Source organism: Pleurodeles waltl, chromosome 10, assembly GCF_031143425.1.
Source record: "Pleurodeles waltl isolate 20211129_DDA chromosome 10, aPleWal1.hap1.20221129, whole genome shotgun sequence".
NCBI lineage: Eukaryota > Metazoa > Chordata > Amphibia > Caudata > Salamandridae > Pleurodeles > Pleurodeles waltl.
Genome location: NC_090449.1, coordinates 804,425,546 through 804,449,613, shown reverse-complemented (window position 1 = coordinate 804,449,613; position 24,068 = coordinate 804,425,546). Strand labels below are relative to the sequence as shown.

Below are 24,068 nucleotides of genomic sequence, written 5' to 3'. Positions count from 1 at the left end.
CAACAGTTATAGTTACACTTATATCAAAAACAATTAATTGTCCCCCAAGGTAACTGTAACTCGCACCCTTGACATGCACTGCTTCTTACCCCACATATTACATCAGTAATGACAACATTCATGATATAAGAGCAACATTTGAAATTAATATAGGGATATCCAATACACCTACATTTTACTCTGTAACTTTTTCCTGCGATGTCAGATGTTTGAAAGCAATATACCGTTACGTCTGCTGAACTCTTCTGGTTGTGGGGATATATAGGGCTTGTAGGTTCATCAAAAACCCTAGGTACCCAGAGCCAATAAATGAGCTGCACCTTGCAATGGGTTTTCATTCTATTCCGGATATTCAGCAATGAATTTGCTGAAATATAAAAAATGGAAAATAAGTATCAAGAAAACCTTTGTATTTCCAAAATAGGCACAAGATAAGGTGTTGACAAGCAGTGGTTATTTGCACATCTCTGAATTCCGGGGTGCCCATACTAGCATGTGAATTACAGTGCATTTCTCAAATAGACATATTTTTTACACACTGTCCTATATTTGGAAGGAAAAAATGTAGAGAATGGACAAGGGGCAATAACACTTGTTTTGTTATTCTGTGTTTCCCCAAGACTTCCGATAAAAATGATACCTCTTTTGCATGGGTAGGCCTAATGCTCGCGACAGGAAACACAAAATAGACGCATCACATTTTTACATTGAAATCTGACATGCTCTTTGGAAAGAGCTTAGCTATAGATTTTAGACTCTAGCTCACCTAGGGAAACCTAGCAAACCTGCGCATTTTTGAAAACAATTCACCTAGGGGAAATCTAAGATGGGGTGACTTGTGGGGCTCTGACCAGGTTCTGTTACCCAGAATCCTTTGCAAACCTCAAAATCTGGCCAAAAAAAATGTTTCCTCTCATTTCAGTGAGAGAAAGTTCTGGAATCTGAGAGAAGACACAAAGTTCATCCCACCCAGTGTTCCCCCAAGTCTCCAAATAAAAATGGTACCTCACTTGTGGGGGTAGGCCTAGCGTCCGCGACAGGAAATTCCCCAAAACACAACATGAACACATCACATTTTCACAAAGAAAACAGAGCTGTTTTTTGCAAAGTGTGTAGCTGTGGATTTTGGCCTCTAACTCAGCCAGCACCTAGGGAAACACAGCAAACCTGTGCAGTTTTGAAAACTAGACACCTTGGGGAATCCAAGATGGGGTGACCTGTGGGGCTGTGACCAGTTTCTGTTACAGAGAATCCTTTGCAAACCTCAAAGGTTGGCCAAAAATACACGTTTTCCTCTCATTTCGGTGACAGAAAGTTCTGGAATCTGAGAGGAGCCACAAAGTTCCTTTCACCCAGCGTTCCCCCAAGTCTCCCGATAAAAATGGTACCTCACTTGCGTGGGTAGGCCTAATGCTCGTGACAGGAAACACAAAATGGACACATCACATTTTTACATTGAAATCTGACATGTTCTTGCAAAGTGCCTAACTGTGTATTTTGGCCTCTAGCTCAGCTGGCACCTGGGGAAACCTAGCAAACCTTAGCATTTTTGAAAACTAGACACCTATGGAAATCGAAGATGGGGTGACTTGTGGGGCTCTGACCAGGTTCTGTTACCCAGAATCCTTTGCAAACCTCAAAATTTGGCCACAAAAACACATTTTCCTCTCATTTTGGTGACAGAAAGTTCTGGAATCTGAGAGGAGCCACAAATTTCCTTCCACCCAGCATTTCCCCAAGTCTCCCGATAAAAATGGTACCTCACTTGTGTGGGTAGGCCAAGTGCCCGCAACAGGAAATGCCCCAAAACAATATCTGGACACATCAAAATTATCAAATACAAAACTACCTGTTTTTGCAGGGGGGGCACCTGCGTTTTTGGTCCTGGGCTCAGCAGCCATCTAGGGAAACCTACCAAACCCTGACATTTCTGAAAAATAGACACCCGAGGGAGTTCAGGGAGGTGTGACTTGCGTGGATCCCCCAATGTTTACTTAACTAGAATCCTCAGCAAACCTCAAATTTAGCTTTAAAAAAATCACATTTTCCCCACATTTCTGTGTGGGATCACGGCACCGGGACAAATTTCATACCACCCAACATTTCCCTTAGTCTCCCGGTAAAAATTATACCTCATTTGTGTAGGTGGGTCAAGTGCTTGTGACAGGGAAGAGACAAAAACATGTTGAAATTGAAGGGGAACCAAAGCGGGTCCAAAAGGGCAGTTTGAAAAAAAACATTATTAGGCTGACAAGTGCAGCAGAATTTTTATCGGTATAGATGAGACAATGCTGGGTGGTATGAATTTTGTGGATTCCTGCAGATTCCGGAAGGTTCCATCACAAAAATGTGGGAAAAATGTGTGATTTCCAGCACAGTTGGAGGTTTGCAGGGCATTGTGGGTAAGAAAATGGTGCAGGGTGCATGTGAAACACACCACCCTGGAATCACCCAGATGTTTTGTTTTCAGATGTGTCCAGGTCCTGTGGATTTTTCTACATGGCAGCGTCCCAAAGTCCATAAACTGCAGCCCTCACCATTCCAAGTGGTACGATTTTGAGAGTTAGCCAAGCTCTCATGGCCAAAATGTTAAACCAAAACCCAAAATAATCAAATGTCCTCTTGCTTGACGTTTTAGTGTGCGGGGGAGAGCGGAAAGACTGTTACCCCCTTCAGTTGGGGTGGGGGCATAACCAGGCCCATACTGGTTGGTAGACACCACCCCACTTTTCTTTTTATTCCCTGGCATCTAGTAGACTTTCTGCCCTCCCGGGGTGTGGATCAGGGGTAATAGCCCCACCTGCCCACTGGCGGGCAGAACAACTTTGGCCCCATTTATTCGGGGTGGGTGTATGGCCAACAGTAATGTGCCCCCATGGGGAGCTACCCTTAACCAAGGGACTGCCCCCCCTAATGAAAACACACACATACACACACACCAATCCCTGGTGCCTAAGTGGTTTCTGCCCCCCATGGGGGCAGATCAGCCTAATAGAAATACACCGATCTTCCCCCAAGGGGAGCAGAAATGGCCTAAAATAAATTTGACCCCCCAGGGTAGCTCCCCTTGCGTGAAATTGGCGCCAAAAAAAAAAAAAATGCCTAGTGGTTTCAGCCCCCCTTAGGGGCATCCCCCCAGGGGAGCGACCCTTGCCTAATGGGTCGCTCCCCACCTCTAAAAAACAAAAAAGATCCCTGGCGCCTAGAGGTTTCTCCCCCCGGGAGGCAGAAATTACCTAAAATAAATGTGCCCCCTCCCCCTGGGACTGACCCTTGCCTAAGGGGTCGCTTCCCTTGCGTGAATTCACCTTAAAACAAAAACTCCTTGGTGTCTAGTGGTTTCTGCCTTCCTTGGGGACAGATTGGCCTCATAAAAATAGGCCGATGTGCCCTCAAGGGGGCAGAAATGGCACAAATATAATTTGCCCCCTAGGAGAACAACCTTTGCCTAAGGGGTCGCTCCCCACCTCTAAGAAACAAAAAAACAAAAAACATAAATAAATAAAAAAATGATCCATGACGCCTAGAGGTTTTTACCTCCCGGGGGGCAGATCGGCCTAATAACATTCGGCCGATCTGCCCCCGCTTGGGTGGGGGGCAGAAAAGGCTTTGAAAAAAAAATTGCCGCCCTGGAGAGCGACCCTTATGCCAATTTCTATTTATGAAATAAATCCCTGGTGTCTAGTGGGCATTTCAGAAGCCGTATCACTTCACAATCTGGCTTTTGAAATGCTCTGAGAGACTTCAAAGGGAAGGAAATTCCTTTTCTTCCCCTTGAAGCCTTTCTGATCGCGCTGGAAGCTGAGTTTCTAGCACAATGGGGAGGTGGCCTCTGATGAGCTCAGTGACCGATCGCATGCTGACGTCATCAGATGTCACTGGAGGGGTTGAGGTGGGTTAGGGGTGGAAGGGGAAGGGCTTCCCCTTCCATCCCTGCCTTGGGGGGCTGGGAGGGAATCCCACGGAGGGAGCGCCCTCCGAGCTCATGGCCGAGGACGGAATGGTTACGTCCTCAGCACAGGAGCACTGTGCTGGTGGACGTAACCATTACGTCCCTGGCACAGAAGGGGTTAAGGGGTTACTTTCCTTTCTAGTAGAACTCCAAGACTGTACAGTCACTGTCACCCTTCCTATCCATCAGTTTACTACCCATATATAATTTTTCATATTGATCTCTAGTGCCTAGCTTTGTACCTCATCCTGGAAATTGTTTTGTCATCTGCCTCATTGGGCCTCATTGCCACATTCTGAACTGCCACCAGCCTACCTGTTCCTAATTGGTGCCCTACATAGCACATTCTTCTTGTCCTACATGGCATATTCCCAACAAACAGATGGGGGGACTGGGGGGTGCAGAAGTGTGAAGCCAAATGGATGGAAGCACTGGACATCGTGGAGACCAACAGAAGTCTCACCATTTTTTTGCTAGGACAAGGCAGAGCGACATAAAAGCGATGCCTAAGTTACTTGCTGCTAATCTCCATTGTTATTAGTTACAATGGCCATTAACCCATTTCTATTCATCTTTTGTTGGAGGCTTAGAAATTCTGGGAAACACTGGGATTGTTAACCCCTTTTGTTGCACAGAGTGAGGGTGGAATGGGTTTGATTTCATAGCAGAATTCAACAAAGGTGTTCAGGTGGGTGGTACCTTTCAGTAAGAGTTTGATTGGAATGACTGATGACCAGAAAGTAATCTTGGTATTAGTCTTATGGCTCTCTTCTTTAACCATGTTTTAATAATTAGCACAAGCTTTGCTTAGTTGCCTAATTGTGCACAGTGGTATCGTGTTAAACGTCTTAAACTGAAGAGCTTTGAGCATTTATTACAGTTCACAATTTAACCTTGTCTCCATCCCTCTACTCTCACAACCTTGTTGATCTTTCAATTGGATTTTTATTTGAACTGTTTTTCAGTGAGTTTACTAAAACATGCTTTGGGATTTGAAAAATGCAATTTCGACTGCAATTCTGATCTTTCCCTTACCAAATTGTCCAATTATAAATAACATCGTTCGAACATATAGTGAATTCTTGCCATGGCTTCATTGACCACGTCACTAGCGGACATTGATTTCAGCAACAAGATTTTACTAATTAATTATTAAATCGCTTTGTCTTCCCAAACCGAGTGACTGATGCCCTCACCCCTACTCAAGGAGAAAATATTTGGTTGTGTGCTTCCTCTGACCACCTTCCTCCACCCTCCTGCACCCTCATCATGTCAGTGAGAAATTATTGACCTCCTCCCACTTTAACAATACCCCCATACCTCTCTTTGCCCCTATACACTTCATTGTGTACCCCTCCATGTCTTAAGAAAACTGTTGTACTTAATTTCTCCTTTCTGCATTCTCTTAACTCAGTCTTGTTTCTTACAAACACTGATTGAACATAAGGCCTCTGCTATTCTTTCCCACCCACGTGTGCATACATATGCCATTATTTGATTCAGGTACACTGTTACTGCTGTGGTCCTGTTGACTGGAGGGTAATTGCCGAATATTTTCGTGTTCAGGGATCAAATTTCATAATTAACTTTTTTTCTCAGTATTTCCAGTCGGAGATCATTTAACATTGAAATGTAAACATTAGCGTTTGTTGTCTTTTTTTTTTCTTTATTTCAGATCACTCATTTGAATGCGCTCATTAACATGTTGCTGGGAGAGCTCACACCAGGTGACAGGCAAAAAATCATGACCATTTGTACCATTGATGTTCATGCCAGAGATGTGGTGGCAAAGCTTGTTACCCAAAAGGTAAATTTTTTAAATGGACGCGCTTACAAAAAGCATACCCTATCTATTTTTTTACTTCACCCTTTCTTTGTTTTTGGATTACGTCCTTTTGTGAAAGAGCAGGGTCATTAGCAGGTGGGTTTTTCATTTAGTTTTTTTTACTTCATCAATGAGAATAAAATGTCTGTCACTTAATCTTTCTTTGACCTATATAATAGGGTATAATACTAAAAAAAGGTATTGTGAATATGCATGGCAGCCGACATGAATTCAATCTGTGATCAGAAATGGAGCATGGCAATCTAAGTTATTTACGTGTCATTTAAAAAAGATAAAGTGCAGTTATTGAAAATAGTGCTAATTAAATTAGCACACACATAGGAAAATACTTTTTAGACCCGTACGAACTGAATAAGCAGAATGAAAGACAAATGATCTCAGTTTACACATTTGCGGAAGGAGTTAATAGATCCTCAGATTGAAGGTATAGATTCCCTTAAAATAAAGGCCATGAATTATTCAAAGATAGTAGTTTGCATGGCTTCTATGTAGCAGGCAGGCAGCTGCATTTACATTCAGCTTTTTAGGCTGCTCATGGTGGTTAGTGCAGCATACTCCTTTATTGAACAAGTTAGCATTATCACTGCACGCTATAAATGCTGCATTCCACGGTGGTGTGTAGTGACAGTGGAAGATGAATGGTCTTCGTACATGAGGATTTGGGAGGGACTAAAGGGTGTTAAAACACGAGTAATAGGTTGAACTGTGTAATCCTGAAATAGATAACTGGAGAGTGTGAAACTTTGTAATTTTATGGAAAGACAAGATGAAATGGTGCACTAAGATATCGGGAAAATGCAGTTTTGAGAGCATTGTGATTTTAGAATGAGAAATAATTAATATTTAACGTTAGTAATTCTATTCAGAATTAAATAGCCAAAAAAGGAATAAGTGCAGATGTCCTCAATGGATTGTATGTCGCCAAACGACTTTTCAAATTGTTTTTAAGGTAACAAGTTCACAGGCATTTGCCTGGTTGTCACAACTGCGCCATCGATTTGATGACTCTTTAAAGCACTGTTTCGCCAACATCTGCGATGCCCAGTTCCAATACTCATATGAATACCTGGGAAACACCCCTCGTCTGGTTATCACCCCACTCACTGACAGGTAAGACAGGTTTACACAATGTGTGTGGCCCTTTAAAGTAATAATTAAACTATGTTGTAAGAGTGGGTCTTCTCATGCCTTATTTGGAAAGTGGTAGCAATGGGAAATTTCGCAATCTGTTTCTCATGACGTGTTTCGATATATATTTCAAGCACTAAAGACTTAAACTGTCCATTTTTAAGCAAAGAAAGACTAGTACAAACTGGAGAGCAATACTGTCAGCACGTTTTTGTTTTGCAGGCTAATAATTATTTGTTTACAAGCATTAATTATAAAATTGATGTTAGTGTGTGTGTATATATATATATATATGTGTGTACACTTGTGCCAAACACTCCCTTCCGATACAAGTTTTTGCTGTTTGGTTAATTAAAACTGGATTTCTATATTTCGGAGGTGTCCTGATTCTCCTTGTATCGGAAGAGAGTGTTTGGCACAAGTAAATTTGGGTGTCTCCGAGGCCGACCAGGACCGCTGTGTTATAGCGTCCGCACTCCGAGGTAATTGTTTTTGTTTATATATATATATATATATATATATATATATATATATATATATATATTATATATAACATAAAAAAGGCGTGCAGTTTGATTTATTGTAACAATGGCAATTCAAACGTAGAATTTTAAACAAACAGATAGAAGAATGCCTTTCCTAGTTCACACAAAGAGTAATAGACAAAGAGGCGAGATCATCATTAAGTGATTTTTTTTAATTTACATAAAAGGTCACAGCTGACTATTTAATCCAAATTTCTATAACTTTCATCATTGTCAGATTAATCTACATTTGACTTTTACACTCGGGCATTGTTTTCACTTTCTTTTTGTATTCGTAGTTTGGTTACAGAAGTACTGTAATACAGTTTGTCTTAAACTCATATTACCGGTGGTTAGGCCATAAAAGTTAGAAAATATGATGTTAACTTGCAGAGTGTCCATAGCTCAGTCTCCTTTTTCACAAATTATATCTTGCCCCTAAATCATATTTTACACCATGAAGCACATTAGCAAATTGTTTCAGAAAACATGTAGGTGGATGTAGGAGGCTGGACTGGCTTGTAGTGAGTACCAAGGGGTACTTACACCTTGCACCAGGCCCAGTTATCCCTTATTAGTGTATAGGGTGTCTAGCAGCTTAGGCTGATAGATAATGGTAGCTTAGCAGAGCAGCTTAGGCTGAACTAGGAGACGAGTGAAGCTCCTACAGAACCACTAGTGTCATATGCACAATATCACAAGAAAACACAATACACAGATATACTAAAAATAAAGGTACTTTATTTTTATGACAATATGCCAAAAGTATCTCAGTGAGTACCCTCAGTATGAGGATAGCAAATATACACAAGATATATGTACACAATACCAAAATATGCAGTAATAGTATTAGAAAACAGTGCAAACAATGTATAGTTACAATAGGATGCAATGGGGACACATAGGGATAGGGGCAACACAAACCATATACTCCAAAAGAGGAATGCAAACTACGAATGGACCCCAAACCTATGTGACCTTGTAGAGGGTCGCTGGGACTGTAAGAAAACAGTTAGGGTTAGAAAAATAGCCCACCCCAAGACCCTTAAAAGTGAGTGCAAAGTGCACTAAAGTTCCCCAAAGGACATAGAAGTCGTGATAGGGGAATTCTGCAGGAAAGACACAAATCAGCAATGCAACAACAATGGATTTCCAGTCGAGGGTACCTGTGGAACAAGGGGACCAAGTCCAAAAGTCACAAGCAAGTCGGAGATGGGCAGATGCCCAGGAAATGCCAGCTGTGGGTGCAAAGAAGCTGCTACTGGACAGTAGAAGCTGAAGATTCTACAGGAACGACAAGGGCTAGGAACTTCCCCTTTGGAGGATGGATCCCCCACGCCGTGGAGAGTCGTGCAAAAGTGTTTTCCTGAAGAAAGACCGCCAACAAGCCTTGCTAGCTGCAAATTGTGCGGTTAGGGTTTTCGGATGCTGCTGTGGCCCAGGAGGAACCAGGATGTCGTCAATTGCGTCTGGGGACAGAGGGGGTGTCAAGCAAGACAAGGAGCCCTCTCAGAAGCAGGCAGCACCCGCAGAAGTGCTGGAACAGGCACTACGAAGTGGAGAGAAACAGTGCTCACCCGAAGTTGCACAAAGGAGTCCCACGTCGCCGGAGGACAACTTAGGAGGTCGTGCAATGCAGGTTAGAGTGCCGTGGACCCAGGCAGGACTGTGCACGGAGGCCGGAGTAGCTGCAAAAGTCGGGGTTCCCAGCAATGCAGTCTGGCGTGGGGATGCAAGGACTTACCTCCACCAAACTTGGACTGAAGAGTCACTGGACTGTGGGAGTCACTTGGACAGAGTTGCTGGATTCAAGGGACCTCGCTCGTCGTGCTGAGAGGAGACCCAGGGTACCGGTGATGCAGTCCTTTGGTGCCTACGGTTGCAGGGGGACGATTCCGTCGACCCACGGGAGATTTCTTCGGAGCTTCTAGTGCAGAGAGGAGGCAGACTACCCCCACAGCATGCACCACCAGGAAAGCAGTCGAGAAGGCGGCAGGATCAGCGTTACAGAGTTGCAGTAGTCGTCTTTGCTACTTTGTTGCAGTTTTGCAGGCTTCCAGCGCGGTCAGCAGTCGATTCCTTGGCAGAAGGTGAAGAGAGAGATGCAGAGGAACTCGGATGAGCTCTTGCATTCGTTATCTAAGGAAATCCCCAAAGCAGAGACCCTAAATAGCCAGAAAAGAGGGTTTGGATACTTAGGAGAGGAGATAGGCTAGCAACACCTGAAGGAGCCTATCAGAAGGAGTATCTGACGTCACCTGATGGCACTGGCCACTCAGAGCAGTCCAGTGAGCCAGCAGCACCTCTGTTTCCAAGATGGCAGAGGTCTGGAGCACACTGGAGGAGCTCTGGGCACCTCCCAGGGGAGGTACAGGTCAGGGGAGTGGTCACTCCCCTTTCCTTTGTCCAGTTTCGCGCCAGAGCAGGGCTAAGGGGTCCCTGAACCGGTGTAGACCGGCTTATGCAGAAATGGGCACCATGTGTGCCCATGAAAGCATTTCCAGAGGCTGGGGGAGGCTACTCCTCCCCTGCCTTCACACCATTTTCCAAAGGGAGAGGGTGTAACACCCTCTCTCAGAGGAAGTCCTTTGTTCTGCCATCCTGGGCCAGGCCTGGCTGGACCCCAGGAGGGCAGAAGCCTGTCTGAGGGGCTGGCAGCAGCAGCAGCTGCAGTGAAACCCCGGGAAAGGCAGTTTGGCAGTACCAGGGTCTGTGCTACAGACGACTGGGATCATGGGATTGTGCCAACCATGCCAGGATGGCATAGAGGGGGCAATTCCATGATCATAGACATGTTACATGGCCATATTCGGAGTTACCATTGTGAAGCTACATATAGGTAGTGACTTATATGTCGTGCACGCGTGTAATGGTGTCCCCGCACTCACAAAGTCCGGGGAATTGGCCCTGAACAATGTGGGGGCACCTTGGCTAGTGCCAGGGTGCCCTCACACTAAGTAACTTTGCACCTAACCTTTACCAGGTAAAGGTTAGACATATAGGTGACTTATAAGTTACTTAAGTGCAGTGTAAAATGGCTGTGAAATAACGTGGACGTTATTTCACTCAGGCTGCAGTGGCAGGCCTGTGTAAGAATTGTCAGAGCTCCCTATGGGTGGCAAAAGAAATGCTGCAGCCCATAGGGATCTCCTGGAACCCCAATACCCTGGGTACCTCAGTACCATATACTAGGGAATTATAAGGGTGTTCCAGTAAGCCAATAGAAATTGGTAAAATTAGTCACTAGCCTGTTAGTGACAATTTGAAAGAAATGAGAGAGCATAACCACTGAGGTTCTGATTAGCAGAGCCTCAGTGAGACAGTTAGTCATAACACAGGTAACACATTCAGGCACACTTATGAGCACTGGGGCCCTGGCTGGCAGGGTCCCAGTGACACATACAACTAAAACAACATATATACAGTGAAAAATGGGGGTAACATGCCAAGCAAGATGGTACTTTCCTACACAACCCCCCCCAAACGAAGGACAATAAGACTAGCCATGACCTGATGAGTCTTCATTGTCTAAGTGGAAATATCTGGAGAGTCCATCTGCATTGGAGTGGCTACTCCCAGGTCTATGTTCCACTGTATAGTCCATTCCCTGTAGGGATATGGACCACCTCAACAATTTAGGATTTTCACCTTTCATTTGTTTTAGCCAAAGTAGAGGTTTGTGGTCTGTCTGAACAATGAAGTGAGTGCCAAACAGGTATGGCCTCAACTTCTTCAGTGCCCAGACCACAGCAAAGGCCTCCCTCTCAATGGCAGACCAACACTTTTCTCTAGGGGTCAATCTCCTACTAATAAAAGCAACAGGTTGATCCTGGCCCTCAGAATTAAGTTGTGATAGGACTGCCCCTACTCCTAATTCAGATGCATCAGTTTGGACATATAATTTTTTAGAGTAACAAGGGCTTTTCAGGACAGGTGCAGAGCACATGGCCTGCTTCAGCTCCTCAAAAACTTTCTGACAGTTTGCTGTCCATAATACCTTTTTAGGCATTTTCTTGGATGTGAGGTCATTAAGAGGGGCTGCAATGGAGCCATAGTTCTTAATGAACCTCCTGTAATACCCAGTGAGGCCTAGGAAGGCTCTCACCTGAGTCTTAGTAGTAGAGGGAACCCAATCTACAATAGTTTGGATTTTCCCCTGAAGTGGTGCAATCTGTTCCCCACCAACAAGGTGTCCCAGATAAACCACCTTCCCCTGCCCTATCTGGCACTTTGAAGCCTTGATAGTGAGGCCTGCCTTTTGCAGGGCCTCTAAAACTTTCCATAGGTGGACCAGGTGATCATCCCAACTGGAGCTAAAGACAGCTATATCGTCCAGATATGCTGCACTAAAAGCTTCCAGCCCTTGCAGGACTGTGTTCACCAACCTCTGAAAAGTGGCAGGTGCATTTTTCAATCCAAAAGGCATTACTGTGAATTGGTAATGGCCTCCAATGGTTGAAATTGCAGTTTTAGGTTTAGCATCTTCTGATAATTTGATCTGCCAATACCCTGCAGTCAAATCAAAAGTGCTTAGATACTTGGCAGATGCCAGTGTATCTATGAGCTCATCTGCCCTGGGTATAGGGTGAGCATCAGTTTTGGTTACCTGGTTGAGACCTCTGTAGTCTACACAAAACCGCATTTCTTTCTTTCCATCCTTGGAATGAGGTTTTGGTACAAGTACCACAGGAGAAGCCCATGGACTTTCAGAGTGTTCAACCACTCCCAGTTCTAACATTTTCTGGACCTCTTGCTTTATGCAGTCCCTGACATGGTCAGGCTGCCTATAGATTTTACTTTTGACAGGCAAGCTGTCTCCAGTATCTATAGTGTGCTCACACCAAGAAGTGGTACCTGGCACAGTAGAGAAGAGTTCAGAAAACTGACCCAGGAGATTTATGCAATGGTCTTTCTGCTCAGCAGTAAGACAATCAGCTAAAACTACACCTTCCACTAGAGCATCTTGTTCTGTGGAAGAGAAGAGATCAGGTAGAGGATCACTGTCTTATTCCTGTCCCTCATCAGTTGCCATGAGCAGGGTGAGATCAGCCCTGTCATAGTAGGGTTTCAGGTGATTGACATGGAGCACCCTAAGGGGACTCCTGGCAGTGCCTAAGTCAACTAAGTAGGTGACTTCACCCTTTTTCTCAACAATTGTGTGGGGTCCACTCCATTTATCTTGGAGTGCTCTTGGGGCCACAGGCTCCAAGACCCACACTTTCTGCCCTGGTTGGTACTGAACCAAAACAGCCTTCTGGTCATGCCATTGCTTCTGGAGCTCTTGGCTGGCCTGAAGGTTTTTACTGGCCTTTTTCATGTACTCAGCCATCCTTGATCTGAGGCCAAGTACATAATCCACAATATCTTGCTTTGGAGCTTTTAAAGGTTGTTCCCAACCCTCCTTGACAAGTGTTAGTGGACCCCTAACAGGGTGTCCAAAGAGGAGTTCAAAGGGGCTGAAGCCCACTCCTTTCTGGGGTACCTCCCTGTAGGCAAAAAGGAGGCATGGTAACAGGATATCCCATCTCCTGTGGAGTTTTTCAGGGAGTCCCATAATCATGCCTTTGAGAGTTTTGTTAAATCTCTCTTGTTTGTGGATGATAGGGTGTAGTGAACTTGTAAGTCACACCACACTCCTTCCACATGGCCTTTAAGTAAGCAGACATGAAATTGCTTCCCCTGTCTGATACCACCTCTTTTGGGAAGCCCACCCTGGAAAATTTTCCCAGGAGGGCCTTTGCCACTGCAGGTGCTGTAGTGGTCCTTAGAGGAATTGCTTCAGGATATCTTGTGGCATGGTCCACTGCCACCAAGATAAACCTATTGCCTGAAGCAGTAGGAGGGTCAAGGGGGCCAACTATGTCAACCCCTACCCTTTCAAAGGGAACCCCAACCACAGGCAGTGGAATAAGGGGTGCCTTTGGAGTGCCACCTGTCTTGCCACTGGCTTGACAGGTTTCACAGGACTTGCTAAATTCTTTTGTGTCCTCTGACATTCTAGGCCAATGAAACAAGGGAACAAGTCTGTCCCAAGTTTTCATTTGTCCCAAATGTCCAGCTAGGGGAATGTCGTGGGCTAGAGTTAGGAGGAACTTTCTGTACTCCTGAGGAATCACTAACCTCCTGGCAGTTCCAGGTTTAGGATCCCTTGCTTCAGTGTACAAGAGGTTGTCCTCCCAGTAAACTCTGTGAGAGTCACTGACATCCCCATTAGCTTGTTTGACAGCTTGCTGTCTTAGACCCTCTAGTGTGGGACAGGTCTGCTGTGCCACACTCAGCTCCTCCCTGGCAGGCCCCCCTTCACCCAAAAGCTCAGCAGTGTCTGCTTCCAACTCCTCTGGTGTAGGTTCTGCACAGGGTGGAAATTCTTCTTCCTCAGAAGTAGAATCCACTGTAGAGGGAGGGATAGTAGGTAGTGCTTTACTTCTACTAGCCCTAGCTTTAGGGAGCACTTGGTCCATTGTTCCAGGATCCAAGTCACCCTGTCCTTTTTGTTTTTTGGCCTGAGCCCTGGTTAAAGCAAAGATATGCCCTGGGATGCCCAGCATTGCTGCATGGGCCTCCAACTCCACATCTGACCAAGCTGATGTCTCCAAATCATTTCCTAGTAGACAGTCTACAGGTAAATCTGTGGCTACCACAACTTTCTTTGGACCAGTAACCCCCCCCCCCCCAGTTGAGATTTACAACAGCCATGGGGTGGCTAAGTGTGTAGTTGTGAGCATCGGTTACTTGGTACTGGTGACCAAGTAGGTGTTGTTCAGGGTGGACCAGTTTCTCTGTTACCATTGTAACACTGGCACCAGTGTCCCTGTAGGCCTGAACCTCAACACCATTTATTAAGGGTAGCTGCTTGTACTTATCCATATTAAGGAGACAAGCAACTAAGGTGGCTAAATCAATAGCCCCCTCAGAGACTAACACAGTCTCTGTGGTCTCCCTAACAAGACCAACCCCAACTAAGTTACCAAAAGTGAGCCCAGCTACTCCCTTGGATTGGCTTTTAGTAGGTTTGCTCCCACCACCACAGGCTATTAGTAGGGACACTAGGTGTAGCAGTAGGGGTTGTAGTGGTAGGAGGCTTGGTGTTTTTCTTTGGACAACTGGGATCTGTTGTCCAATGGCCTTTTATTTTACATAAATAGCACCATGGTTTCTTTTCTTTGTTTTGATTAGAAGAGGATTTGGGCCCACCACCCCCCCCCCCCAGAGTGTTTTTGTGGGCCTGATGAAGACTCATTTTTATATTTGTCCCCACCCTTGTCAGAAGACTTACCATCCTTCTTCTTGTTGCCATCTTTGTCACCCCCTGTATGAACTTTTCTGTTCACCCATGTTCTGACCCATTTGTCTGCCTTCTTTCCCAATTCTTGGGGAGAGGTCAGATCAGAGTCCACAAAGTACTGGTGCAACAAATCAGACACACAATTATTAAGAATATGCTCTCTCAGGATCAAGTTATACAGGCTGTCATAATCAGTAACTTTACTGCCATGTAACCACCCCTCCAAGGCCTTCACTGAATGGTCAATGAAATCAACCCAGTCTTGTGAAGACTCCTTTTTGGTCTCTCTGAACTTTATCCTGTATTGTTCAGTGGTTAAGCCATAACCATCCAGGAGTGCATTCTTAAGAACTGTAAAATTATTGGCATCACTTTCTTTCACAGCAAGGAGCCTATCACTACTTTTTCCACTAAATGATAGCCATAGGATAGCAGCCCACTGCCTTTGAGGGACATCCTGTACAACACAGGCCCTCTCAAGTGCAGCAAACCACCTGTTTATGTCATCCCCCTCCTTATAAGGGGGAACTATCTTATGCAGATTCCTGGAATCATGCTCTTTTGCAGGATGACTATGGGGAATACTGCTGCTGCCACCATGGGTTTCTAAACCCAACTTCTGTCTTTCCTTCTCTAGTTCTAAGGACTGTCTATCCAAATCCAGCTGTTGCTTCTTAAGCTTCAGTCTGGTTTGTTCCACTCTCAACTTATTGAGTTCCCTTTCTAACATTCTGTCATCTGGGTTGGTGGGAGGGACATGTCTTGAAACAGAGGTATGATGAGAATTGACAGAAGGAGACCTATCCCTTACAGAAGGCACCCTAACAGCTTGGTTAACCGAAACATCACTTCTACTGTGGTGAGAAGGAATACTCTTGTTAAGATGTGAGACAACACTATCTGTATGGTGTGACTCAACCTCAGTACCAACTATGCTAGGCTGTCTAGTATTGGGCAGGCTAGGAAGTTTATTTCCTGAATATTTTCCTAGGGGAGTCCCTGGATCAGATTGGGAACCATTAGCTACTTTTTCAACAGATGGGGCCCTTCTGGCCTTATCTTGTTCTCTAAGCATGTTAAGCAATAATTCCAAAGAAGGAATCTTCCCTACACTCAAACCTCTCTCTATGCAGAGACTCCTTGCTCCTTTCCAGCTAAGGTGATCATATGCAAGTTTGGACAGATCAACATTTTGGCCTGTGCCAGACATTTTTAGAGAGAGTTTAAGTTTTCAGAACTTTTAGAAAGACAGAAAAAAAAACTTTTTAAACTTTTAAGAACTTCTTAGAAAGTTTAGAGGTACTTTTCAGCACTTTAGAAAAGAGGTGAGAAAAGAAATGCAAAACATTTTGGTTAGGTGTACATACACTGAACTTGTTTTGTATATTTTTCTCTTATGAAAAGTACAATGACAAAAGTGGTAAGTAGTCTCAAAGCACTTATCCCACCGCTGCACAACCAATGTAGGAGGCTGGACTGGCTTGTAGTGAGTACCAAGGGGTACTTACACCTTGCACCAGGCCCAGTTATCCCTTATTAGTGTATAGGGTGTCTAGCAGCTTAGGCTGATAGATAATGGTAGCTTAGCAGAGCATCTTAGGCTGAACTAGGAGACAAGTGAAGCTCCTACAGTACCACTAGTGTCATATGCACAATATCATAAGAAAACACAATACACAGATATACTAAAAATAAAGGTACTTTATTTTTATGACAATATGCCAAAAGTATCTCAGTGAGTACCCTCAGTATGAGGATAGCAAATATACACAAGATATATGTACACAATACCAAAATATGCAGTAATAGTATTAGAAAACAGTGCAAACAATGTATAGTTACAATAGGATGCAATGGGGACACATAGGGATAGGGGCAACACAAACCATATACTCCAAAAGTGGAATGCGAACCACGAATTGACCCCAAACCTATGTGACCTTGTAGAGGGTCACTGGGACTGTAAGAAAACAGTTAGGGTTAGAAAAATAGCCCACCCCAAGACCCTTAAAAGTGAGTGCAAAGTGCACTAAAGTTCCCCAAAGGACATAGAAGTCGTGATAGGGGAATTCTGCAGAAAAGACACAAATCAGCAATGCAACAACGATGGATTTCCAGTCGAGGGTACCTGTGGAACAAGGGGACCAAGTCCAAAAGTCACAAGCAAGTCGGAGATGGGCAGATGCCCAGGAAATGCCAGCTGTGGGTGCAAAGAAGCTGCTACTGGACAGTATAAGCTGAAGATTCTGCAGGAACGACAAGGGCTAGGAACTTCCCCTTTGGAGGATAGATCCTCCACGCCGTGGAGAGTCGTGCAGAAGTGTTTTCCTGAAGAAAGACTGCCAACAAGCCTTGCTAGCTGCAAATCGTGCAGTTAGGGTTTTTGGATGCTGCTGTGGCCCAGGAGGGACCAGGATGTCGCCAATTGTGTCTGGGGATAGAGGGGGCATCGAGCAAGACAAGGAGCCCTCTCAGAAGCAGGCATCACCCGCAAAAGTGCTAGAACAGGCACTACAAAATGGAGAGAAACGGTGCTCACCCGAAGTCGCACAAAGGAGTCCCACGTCGCCGGAGGACAACTTAGGAGGTCGTGCAATGCAGGTTAGAGTGCCGTGGACCCAGGCTGGATTGTGCACAAAGGATTTCCGCCGGAAGTGCACGGAGGCCAGAGTAGCTGCAAAAGTCGGGGTTCCCAGCAATGCAGTCTGGCGTGGGGAGGCAAGGACTTACCTCCACCAAACTTGGACTGAAGAGTCACTGGACTGTGGGAGTCACTTGGACAGAGTTGCTGGATTCAAGGGACCTCGCTCGTCGTGCTGAGAGGAGACCCAGGGTACCAGTGATGCAGTTCTTTGGTGCCTGCGGTTGCAGGGGGACGATTCCGTCGACCCACGGGAGATTTCTTCGGAGCTTCTAGTGCAGAGAGGAGGCAGACTACCCCCACAGCATGCACCACCAGGAAAGCAGTCGAGAAGGCGGCAGGATCAGCGTTACAGAGTTGCAGTAGTCGTCTTTGCTACTTTGTTGCAGTTTTGCAGGCTTCCAGCGCGGTCAGCAGTCGATTCCTTGGCAGAAGGTGAAGAGAGAGATGCAGAGGATCTCGGATGAGCTCTTGCATTAGTTATCTAAGGAAATCCCCAAAGCAGAGACCCTAAATAGCCAGAAAAGAGGGTTTGGCTACTTAGGAGAGGAGATAGGCTAGCAACACCTGAAGGAGCCTATCTGAAGGAGTATCTGACGTCACCTGATGGCACTGGCCACTCAGAGCAGTCCAGTGTGCCAGCAGCACCTCTGTTTCCAAGATGGCAGAGGTCTGGAGCACACTGGAGGAGCTCTGGGCACCTCCCAGGGGAGGTACAGGTCAGGGGAGTGGTCACTCCCCTTTCCTTTGTCCAGTTTCGCGCCAGAGCAGGGCTAAGGGGTCCCTGAACCGGTGTAGACTGGCTTATGCAGAAATGGGCACCATGTGTGCCCATGAAAGCATTTCCAGAGGCTGGGGGAGGCTACTCCTCCCCTGCCTTCACACCATTTTCCAAAGGGAGAGGGTGTAACACCCTCTCTCAGAGGAAGTCCTTTGTTATGCCATCCTGGGCCAGGCCTGGCTGGACCCCAGGAGGGCAGAAGCCTGTCTGAGGGGCTGGCAGCAGCAGCAGCTGCAGTGAAACCCCGGGAAAGGCAGTTTGGCAGTACCAGGGTCTGTGCTACAGACCACTGGGATCATGGGATTGTGCCAACCATGCCAGGATGGCATAGAGGGGGCAATTCCATGATCATAGACATGTTACATGGCCATATTCGGAGTTACCATTGTGAAGCTACATATAGGTAGTGACTTATATGTCGTGCACGCGTGTAATGGTGTCCCCGCACTCACAAAGTCCGGGGAATTAGCCCTGAACAATGTGGGGGCACCTTGGCTAGTGCCAGGGTGCCCTCACACTAAGTAACTTTGCACCTAACCTTTACCAGGTAAAGGTTAGACATATAGGTGACTTATAAGTTACTTAAGTGCAGTGTAAAATGGCTGTGAAATAACGTGGACGTTATTTCACTCAGGCTGCAGTGGCAGGCCTGTGTAAGAATTGTCAGAGCTCCCTATGGGTGGCAAAAGAAATGCTGCAGCCCATAGGGATCTCCTGGAACCCCAATACCCTGGGTACCTCAGTACCATATACTAGGGAATTATAAGGGTGTTCCAGTAAGCCAATAGAAATTGGTAAAATTAGTCACTAGCCTGTTAGTGACAATTTGAAAGAAATGAGAGAGCATAACCACTGAGGTTCTGATTAGCAGAGCCTCAGTGAGACAGTTAGTCATAACACAGGTAACACATTCAGGCACACTTATGAGCACTGGGGCCCTGGCTGGCAGGGTCCCAGTGACACATACAACTAAAACAACATATATACAGTGAAAAATGGGGGTAACATGCCAAGCAAGATGGTACTTTCCTACACAACCCCCCCAAAGAAGGACAATAAGACTAGCTATGACCTGATGAGTCTTCATTGTCTAAGTGGAAATATCTGGAGAGTCCATCTGCATTGGAGTGGCTACTCCCAGGTCTATGTTCCACTGTATAGTCCATTCCCTGTAGGGATATGGACCACCTCAACAATTTAGGATTTTCACCTTTCATTTGTTTTAGCCAAAGTAGAGGTTTGTGGTCTGTCTGAACAATGAAGTGAGTGCCAAACAGGTATGGCCTCAACTTCTTCAGTGCCCAGACCACAGCAAAGGCCTCCCTCTCAATGGCAGACCAACGCTTTTCTCTAGGGGTCAATCTCCTACTAATAAAAGCAACAGGTTGATCCTGGCCCTCAGAATTAAGTTGTGATAGGACTGCCCCTACTCCTAATTCAGATGCATCAGTTTGGACATAGAATTTTTTAGAGTAACAAGGGCTTTTCAGGACAGGTGCAGAGCACATGGCCTGCTTCAGCTCCTCAAAAACTTTCTGACAGTTTGCTGTCCATAATACCTTTTTAGGCATTTTCTTGGATGTGAGGTCATTAAGAGGGGCTGCAATGGAGCCATAGTTCTTAATGAACCTCCTGTAATACCCAGTGAGGCCTAGGAAGGCTCTCACCTGAGTCTTAGTAGTAGAGGGAACCCAATCTACAATAGTTTGGATTTTCCCCTGAAGTGGTGCAATCTGTTCCCCACCAACAAGGTGTCCCAGATAAACCACCTTCCCCTGCCCTATCTGGCACTTTGAAGCCTTGATAGTGAGGCCTGCCTTTTGCAGGGCCTCTAAAACTTTCCATAGGTGGACCAGGTGATCATCCCAACTGGAGCTAAAGACAGCTATATCGTCCAGATATGCTGCACTAAAAGCTTCCAGCCCTTGCAGGACTGTGTTCACCAACCTCTGAAAAGTGGCAGGTGCATTTTTCAATCCAAAAGGCATTACTGTGAATTGGTAATGGCCTCCAATGGTTGAAATTGCAGTTTTAGGTTTAGCATCTTCTGATAATTTGATCTGCCAATACCCTGCAGTCAAATCAAAAGTGCTTAGATACTTGGCAGATGCCAGTGTATCTATGAGCTCATCTGCCCTGGGTATAGGGTGAGCATCAGTTTTGGTTACCTGGTTGAGACCTCTGTAGTCTACACAAAACCGCATTTCTTTCTTTCCATCCTTGGAATGAGGTTTTGGTACAAGTACCACAGGAGAAGCCCATGGACTTTCAGAGTGTTCAACCACTCCCAGTTCTAACATTTTCTGGACCTCTTGCTTTATGCAGTCCCTGACATGGTCAGGCTGCCTATAGATTTTACTTTTGACAGGCAAGCTGTCTCCAGTATCTATAGTGTGCTCACACCAAGAAGTGGTACCTGGCACAGTAGAGAAGAGTTCAGAAAACTGACCCAGGAGATTTATGCAATGGTCTTTCTGCTCAGCAGTAAGACAATCAGCTAAAACTACACCTTCCACTAGAGCATCTTGTTCTGTGGAAGAGAAGAGATCAGGTAGAGGATCACTGTCTTATTCCTGTCCCTCATCAGTTGCCATGAGCAGGGTGAGATCAGCCCTGTCATAGTAGGGTTTCAGGTGATTGACATGGAGCACCCTAAGGGGACTCCTGGCAGTGCCTAAGTCAACTAAGTAGGTGACTTCACCCTTTTTCTCAACAATTGTGTGGGGTCCACTCCATTTATCTTGGAGTGCTCTTGGGGCCACAGGCTCCAAGACCCACACTTTCTGCCCTGGTTGGTACTGAACCAAAACAGCCTTCTGGTCATGCCATTGCTTCTGGAGCTCTTGGCTGGCCTGAAGGTTTTTACTGGCCTTTTTCATGTACTCAGCCATCCTTGATCTGAGGCCAAGTACATAATCCACAATATCTTGCTTTGGAGCTTTTAAAGGTTGTTCCCAACCCTCCTTGACAAGTGTTAGTGGACCCCTAACAGGGTGTCCAAAGAGGAGTTCAAAGGGGCTGAAGCCCACTCCTTTCTGGGGTACCTCCCTGTAGGCAAAAAGGAGGCATGGTAACAGGATATCCCATCTCCTGTGGAGTTTTTCAGGGAGTCCCATAATCATGCCTTTGAGAGTTTTGTTAAATCTCTCTTGTTTGTGGATGATAGGGTGTAGTGAACTTGTAAGTCACACCACACTCCTTCCACATGGCCTTTAAGTAAGCAGACATGAAATTGCTTCCCCTGTCTGATACCACCTCTTTTGGGAAGCCCACCCTGGAAAATTTTCCCAGGAGGGCCTTTGCCACTGCAGGTGCTGTAGTGGTCCTTAGAGGAATTGCTTCAGGATATCTTGTGGCATGGTCCACTGCCACCAAGATAAACCTATTGCCTGAAGCAGTAGGAGGGTCAAGGGGGCCAACTATGTCAACCCCTACCCTTTCAAAGGGAACCCCAACCACAGGCAGTGGAATAAGGGGTGCCTTTGGAGTGCCACCTGTCTTGCCACTGGCTTGACAGGTTTCACAGGACTTGCTAAATTCTTTTGTGTCCTCTGACATTCTAGGCCAATGAAACAAGGGAACAAGTCTGTCCCAAGTTTTCATTTGTCCCAAATGTCCAGCTAGGGGAATGTCGTGGGCTAGAGTTAGGAGGAACTTTCTGTACTCCTGAGGAATCACTAACCTCCTGGCAGTTCCAGGTTTAGGATCCCTTGCTTCAGTGTACAAGAGGTTGTCCTCCCAGTAAACTCTGTGAGAGTCACTGACATCCCCATTAGCTTGTTTGACAGCTTGCTGTCTTAGACCCTCTAGTGTGGGACAGGTCTGCTGTGCCACACTCAGCTCCTCCCTGGCAGGCCCCCCTTCACCCAAAAGCTCAGCAGTGTCTGCTTCCAACTCCTCTGGTGTAGGTTCTGCACAGGGTGGAAATTCTTCTTCCTCAGAAGTAGAATCCACTGTAGAGGGAGGGATAGTAGGTAGTGCTTTACTTCTACTAGCCCTAGCTTTAGGGAGCACTTGGTCCATTGTTCCAGGATCCAAGTCACCCTGTCCTTTTTGTTTTTTGGCCTGAGCCCTGGTTAAAGCAAAGATATGCCCTGGGATGCCCAGCATTGCTGCATGGGCCTCCAACTCCACATCTGACCAAGCTGATGTCTCCAAATCATTTCCTAGTAGACAGTCTACAGGTAAATCTGTGGCTACCACAACTTTCTTTGGACCAGTAACCCCCCCCCCCCCAGTTGAGATTTACAACAGCCATGGGGTGGCTAAGTGTGTAGTTGTGAGCATCGGTTACTTGGTACTGGTGACCAAGTAGGTGTTGTTCAGGGTGGACCAGTTTCTCTGTTACCATTGTAACACTGGCACCAGTGTCCCTGTAGGCCTGAACCTCAACACCATTTATTAAGGGTAGCTGCTTGTACTTATCCATATTAAGGAGACAAGCAACTAAGGTGGCTAAATCAATAGCCCCCTCAGAGACTAACACAGTCTCTGTGGTCTCCCTAACAAGACCAACCCCAACTAAGTTACCAAAAGTGAGCCCAGCTACTCCCTTGGATTGGCTTTTAGTAGGTTTGCTCCCACCACCACAGGCTATTAGTAGGGACACTAGGTGTAGCAGTAGGGGTTGTAGTGGTAGGAGGCTTGGTGTTTTTCTTTGGACAACTGGGATCTGTTGTCCAATGGCCTTTTATTTTACATAAATAGCACCATGGTTTCTTTTCTTTGTTTTGATTAGAAGAGGATTTGGGCCCACCACCCCCCCCCCCCAGAGTGTTTTTGTGGGCCTGATGAAGACTCATTTTTATATTTGTCCCCACCCTTGTCAGAAGACTTACCATCCTTCTTCTTGTTGCCATCTTTGTCACCCCCTGTATGAACTTTTCTGTTCACCCATGTTCTGACCCATTTGTCTGCCTTCTTTCCCAATTCTTGGGGAGAGGTCAGATCAGAGTCCACAAAGTACTGGTGCAACAAATCAGACACACAATTATTAAGAATATGCTCTCTCAGGATCAAGTTATACAGGCTGTCATAATCAGTAACTTTACTGCCATGTAACCACCCCTCCAAGGCCTTCACTGAATGGTCAATGAAATCAACCCAGTCTTGTGAAGACTCCTTTTTGGTCTCTCTGAACTTTATCCTGTATTGTTCAGTGGTTAAGCCATAACCATCCAGGAGTGCATTCTTAAGAACTGTAAAATTATTGGCATCACTTTCTTTCACAGCAAGGAGCCTATCACTACTTTTTCCACTAAATGATAGCCATAGGATAGCAGCCCACTGCCTTTGAGGGACATCCTGTACAACACAGGCCCTCTCAAGTGCAGCAAACCACCTGTTTATGTCATCCCCCTCCTTATAAGGGGGAACTATCTTATGCAGATTCCTGGAATCATGCTCTTTTGCAGGATGACTATGGGGAATACTGCTGCTGCCACCATGGGTTTCTAAACCCAACTTCTGTCTTTCCTTCTCTAGTTCTAAGGACTGTCTATCCAAATCCAGCTGTTGCTTCTTAAGCTTCAGTCTGGTTTGTTCCACTCTCAACTTATTGAGTTCCCTTTCTAACATTCTGTCATCTGGGTTGGTGGGAGGGACATGTCTTGAAACAGAGGTATGATGAGAATTGACAGAAGGAGACCTATCCCTTACAGAAGGCACCCTAACAGCTTGGTTAACCGAAACATCACTTCTACTGTGGTGAGAAGGAATACTCTTGTTAAGATGTGAGACAACACTATCTGTATGGTGTGACTCAACCTCAGTACCAACTATGCTAGGCTGTCTAGTATTGGGCAGGCTAGGAAGTTTATTTCCTGAATATTTTCCTAGGGGAGTCCCTGGATCAGATTGGGAACCATTAGCTACTTTTTCAACAGATGGGGCCCTTCTGGCCTTATCTTGT

The 24,068-nt window shown here is 45.7% G+C and overlaps 1 protein-coding gene across 1 annotated transcript in view; it reads left to right on the top strand.

Moving 5' to 3' along the window:
- Positions 1 to 24,068, top strand: part of DNAH11 (dynein axonemal heavy chain 11) — a 2,866,633-nt gene that overhangs the window by 1,139,307 nt on the left and 1,703,258 nt on the right. Inside the window, exons 31-32 of the mRNA XM_069211469.1 lie at positions 5,628 to 5,759; positions 6,748 to 6,908. Of these exons, the coding sequence (XP_069067570.1) occupies positions 5,628 to 5,759; positions 6,748 to 6,908 (293 nt within the window). The remainder of the gene's footprint in view (positions 1 to 5,627; positions 5,760 to 6,747; positions 6,909 to 24,068) is intronic.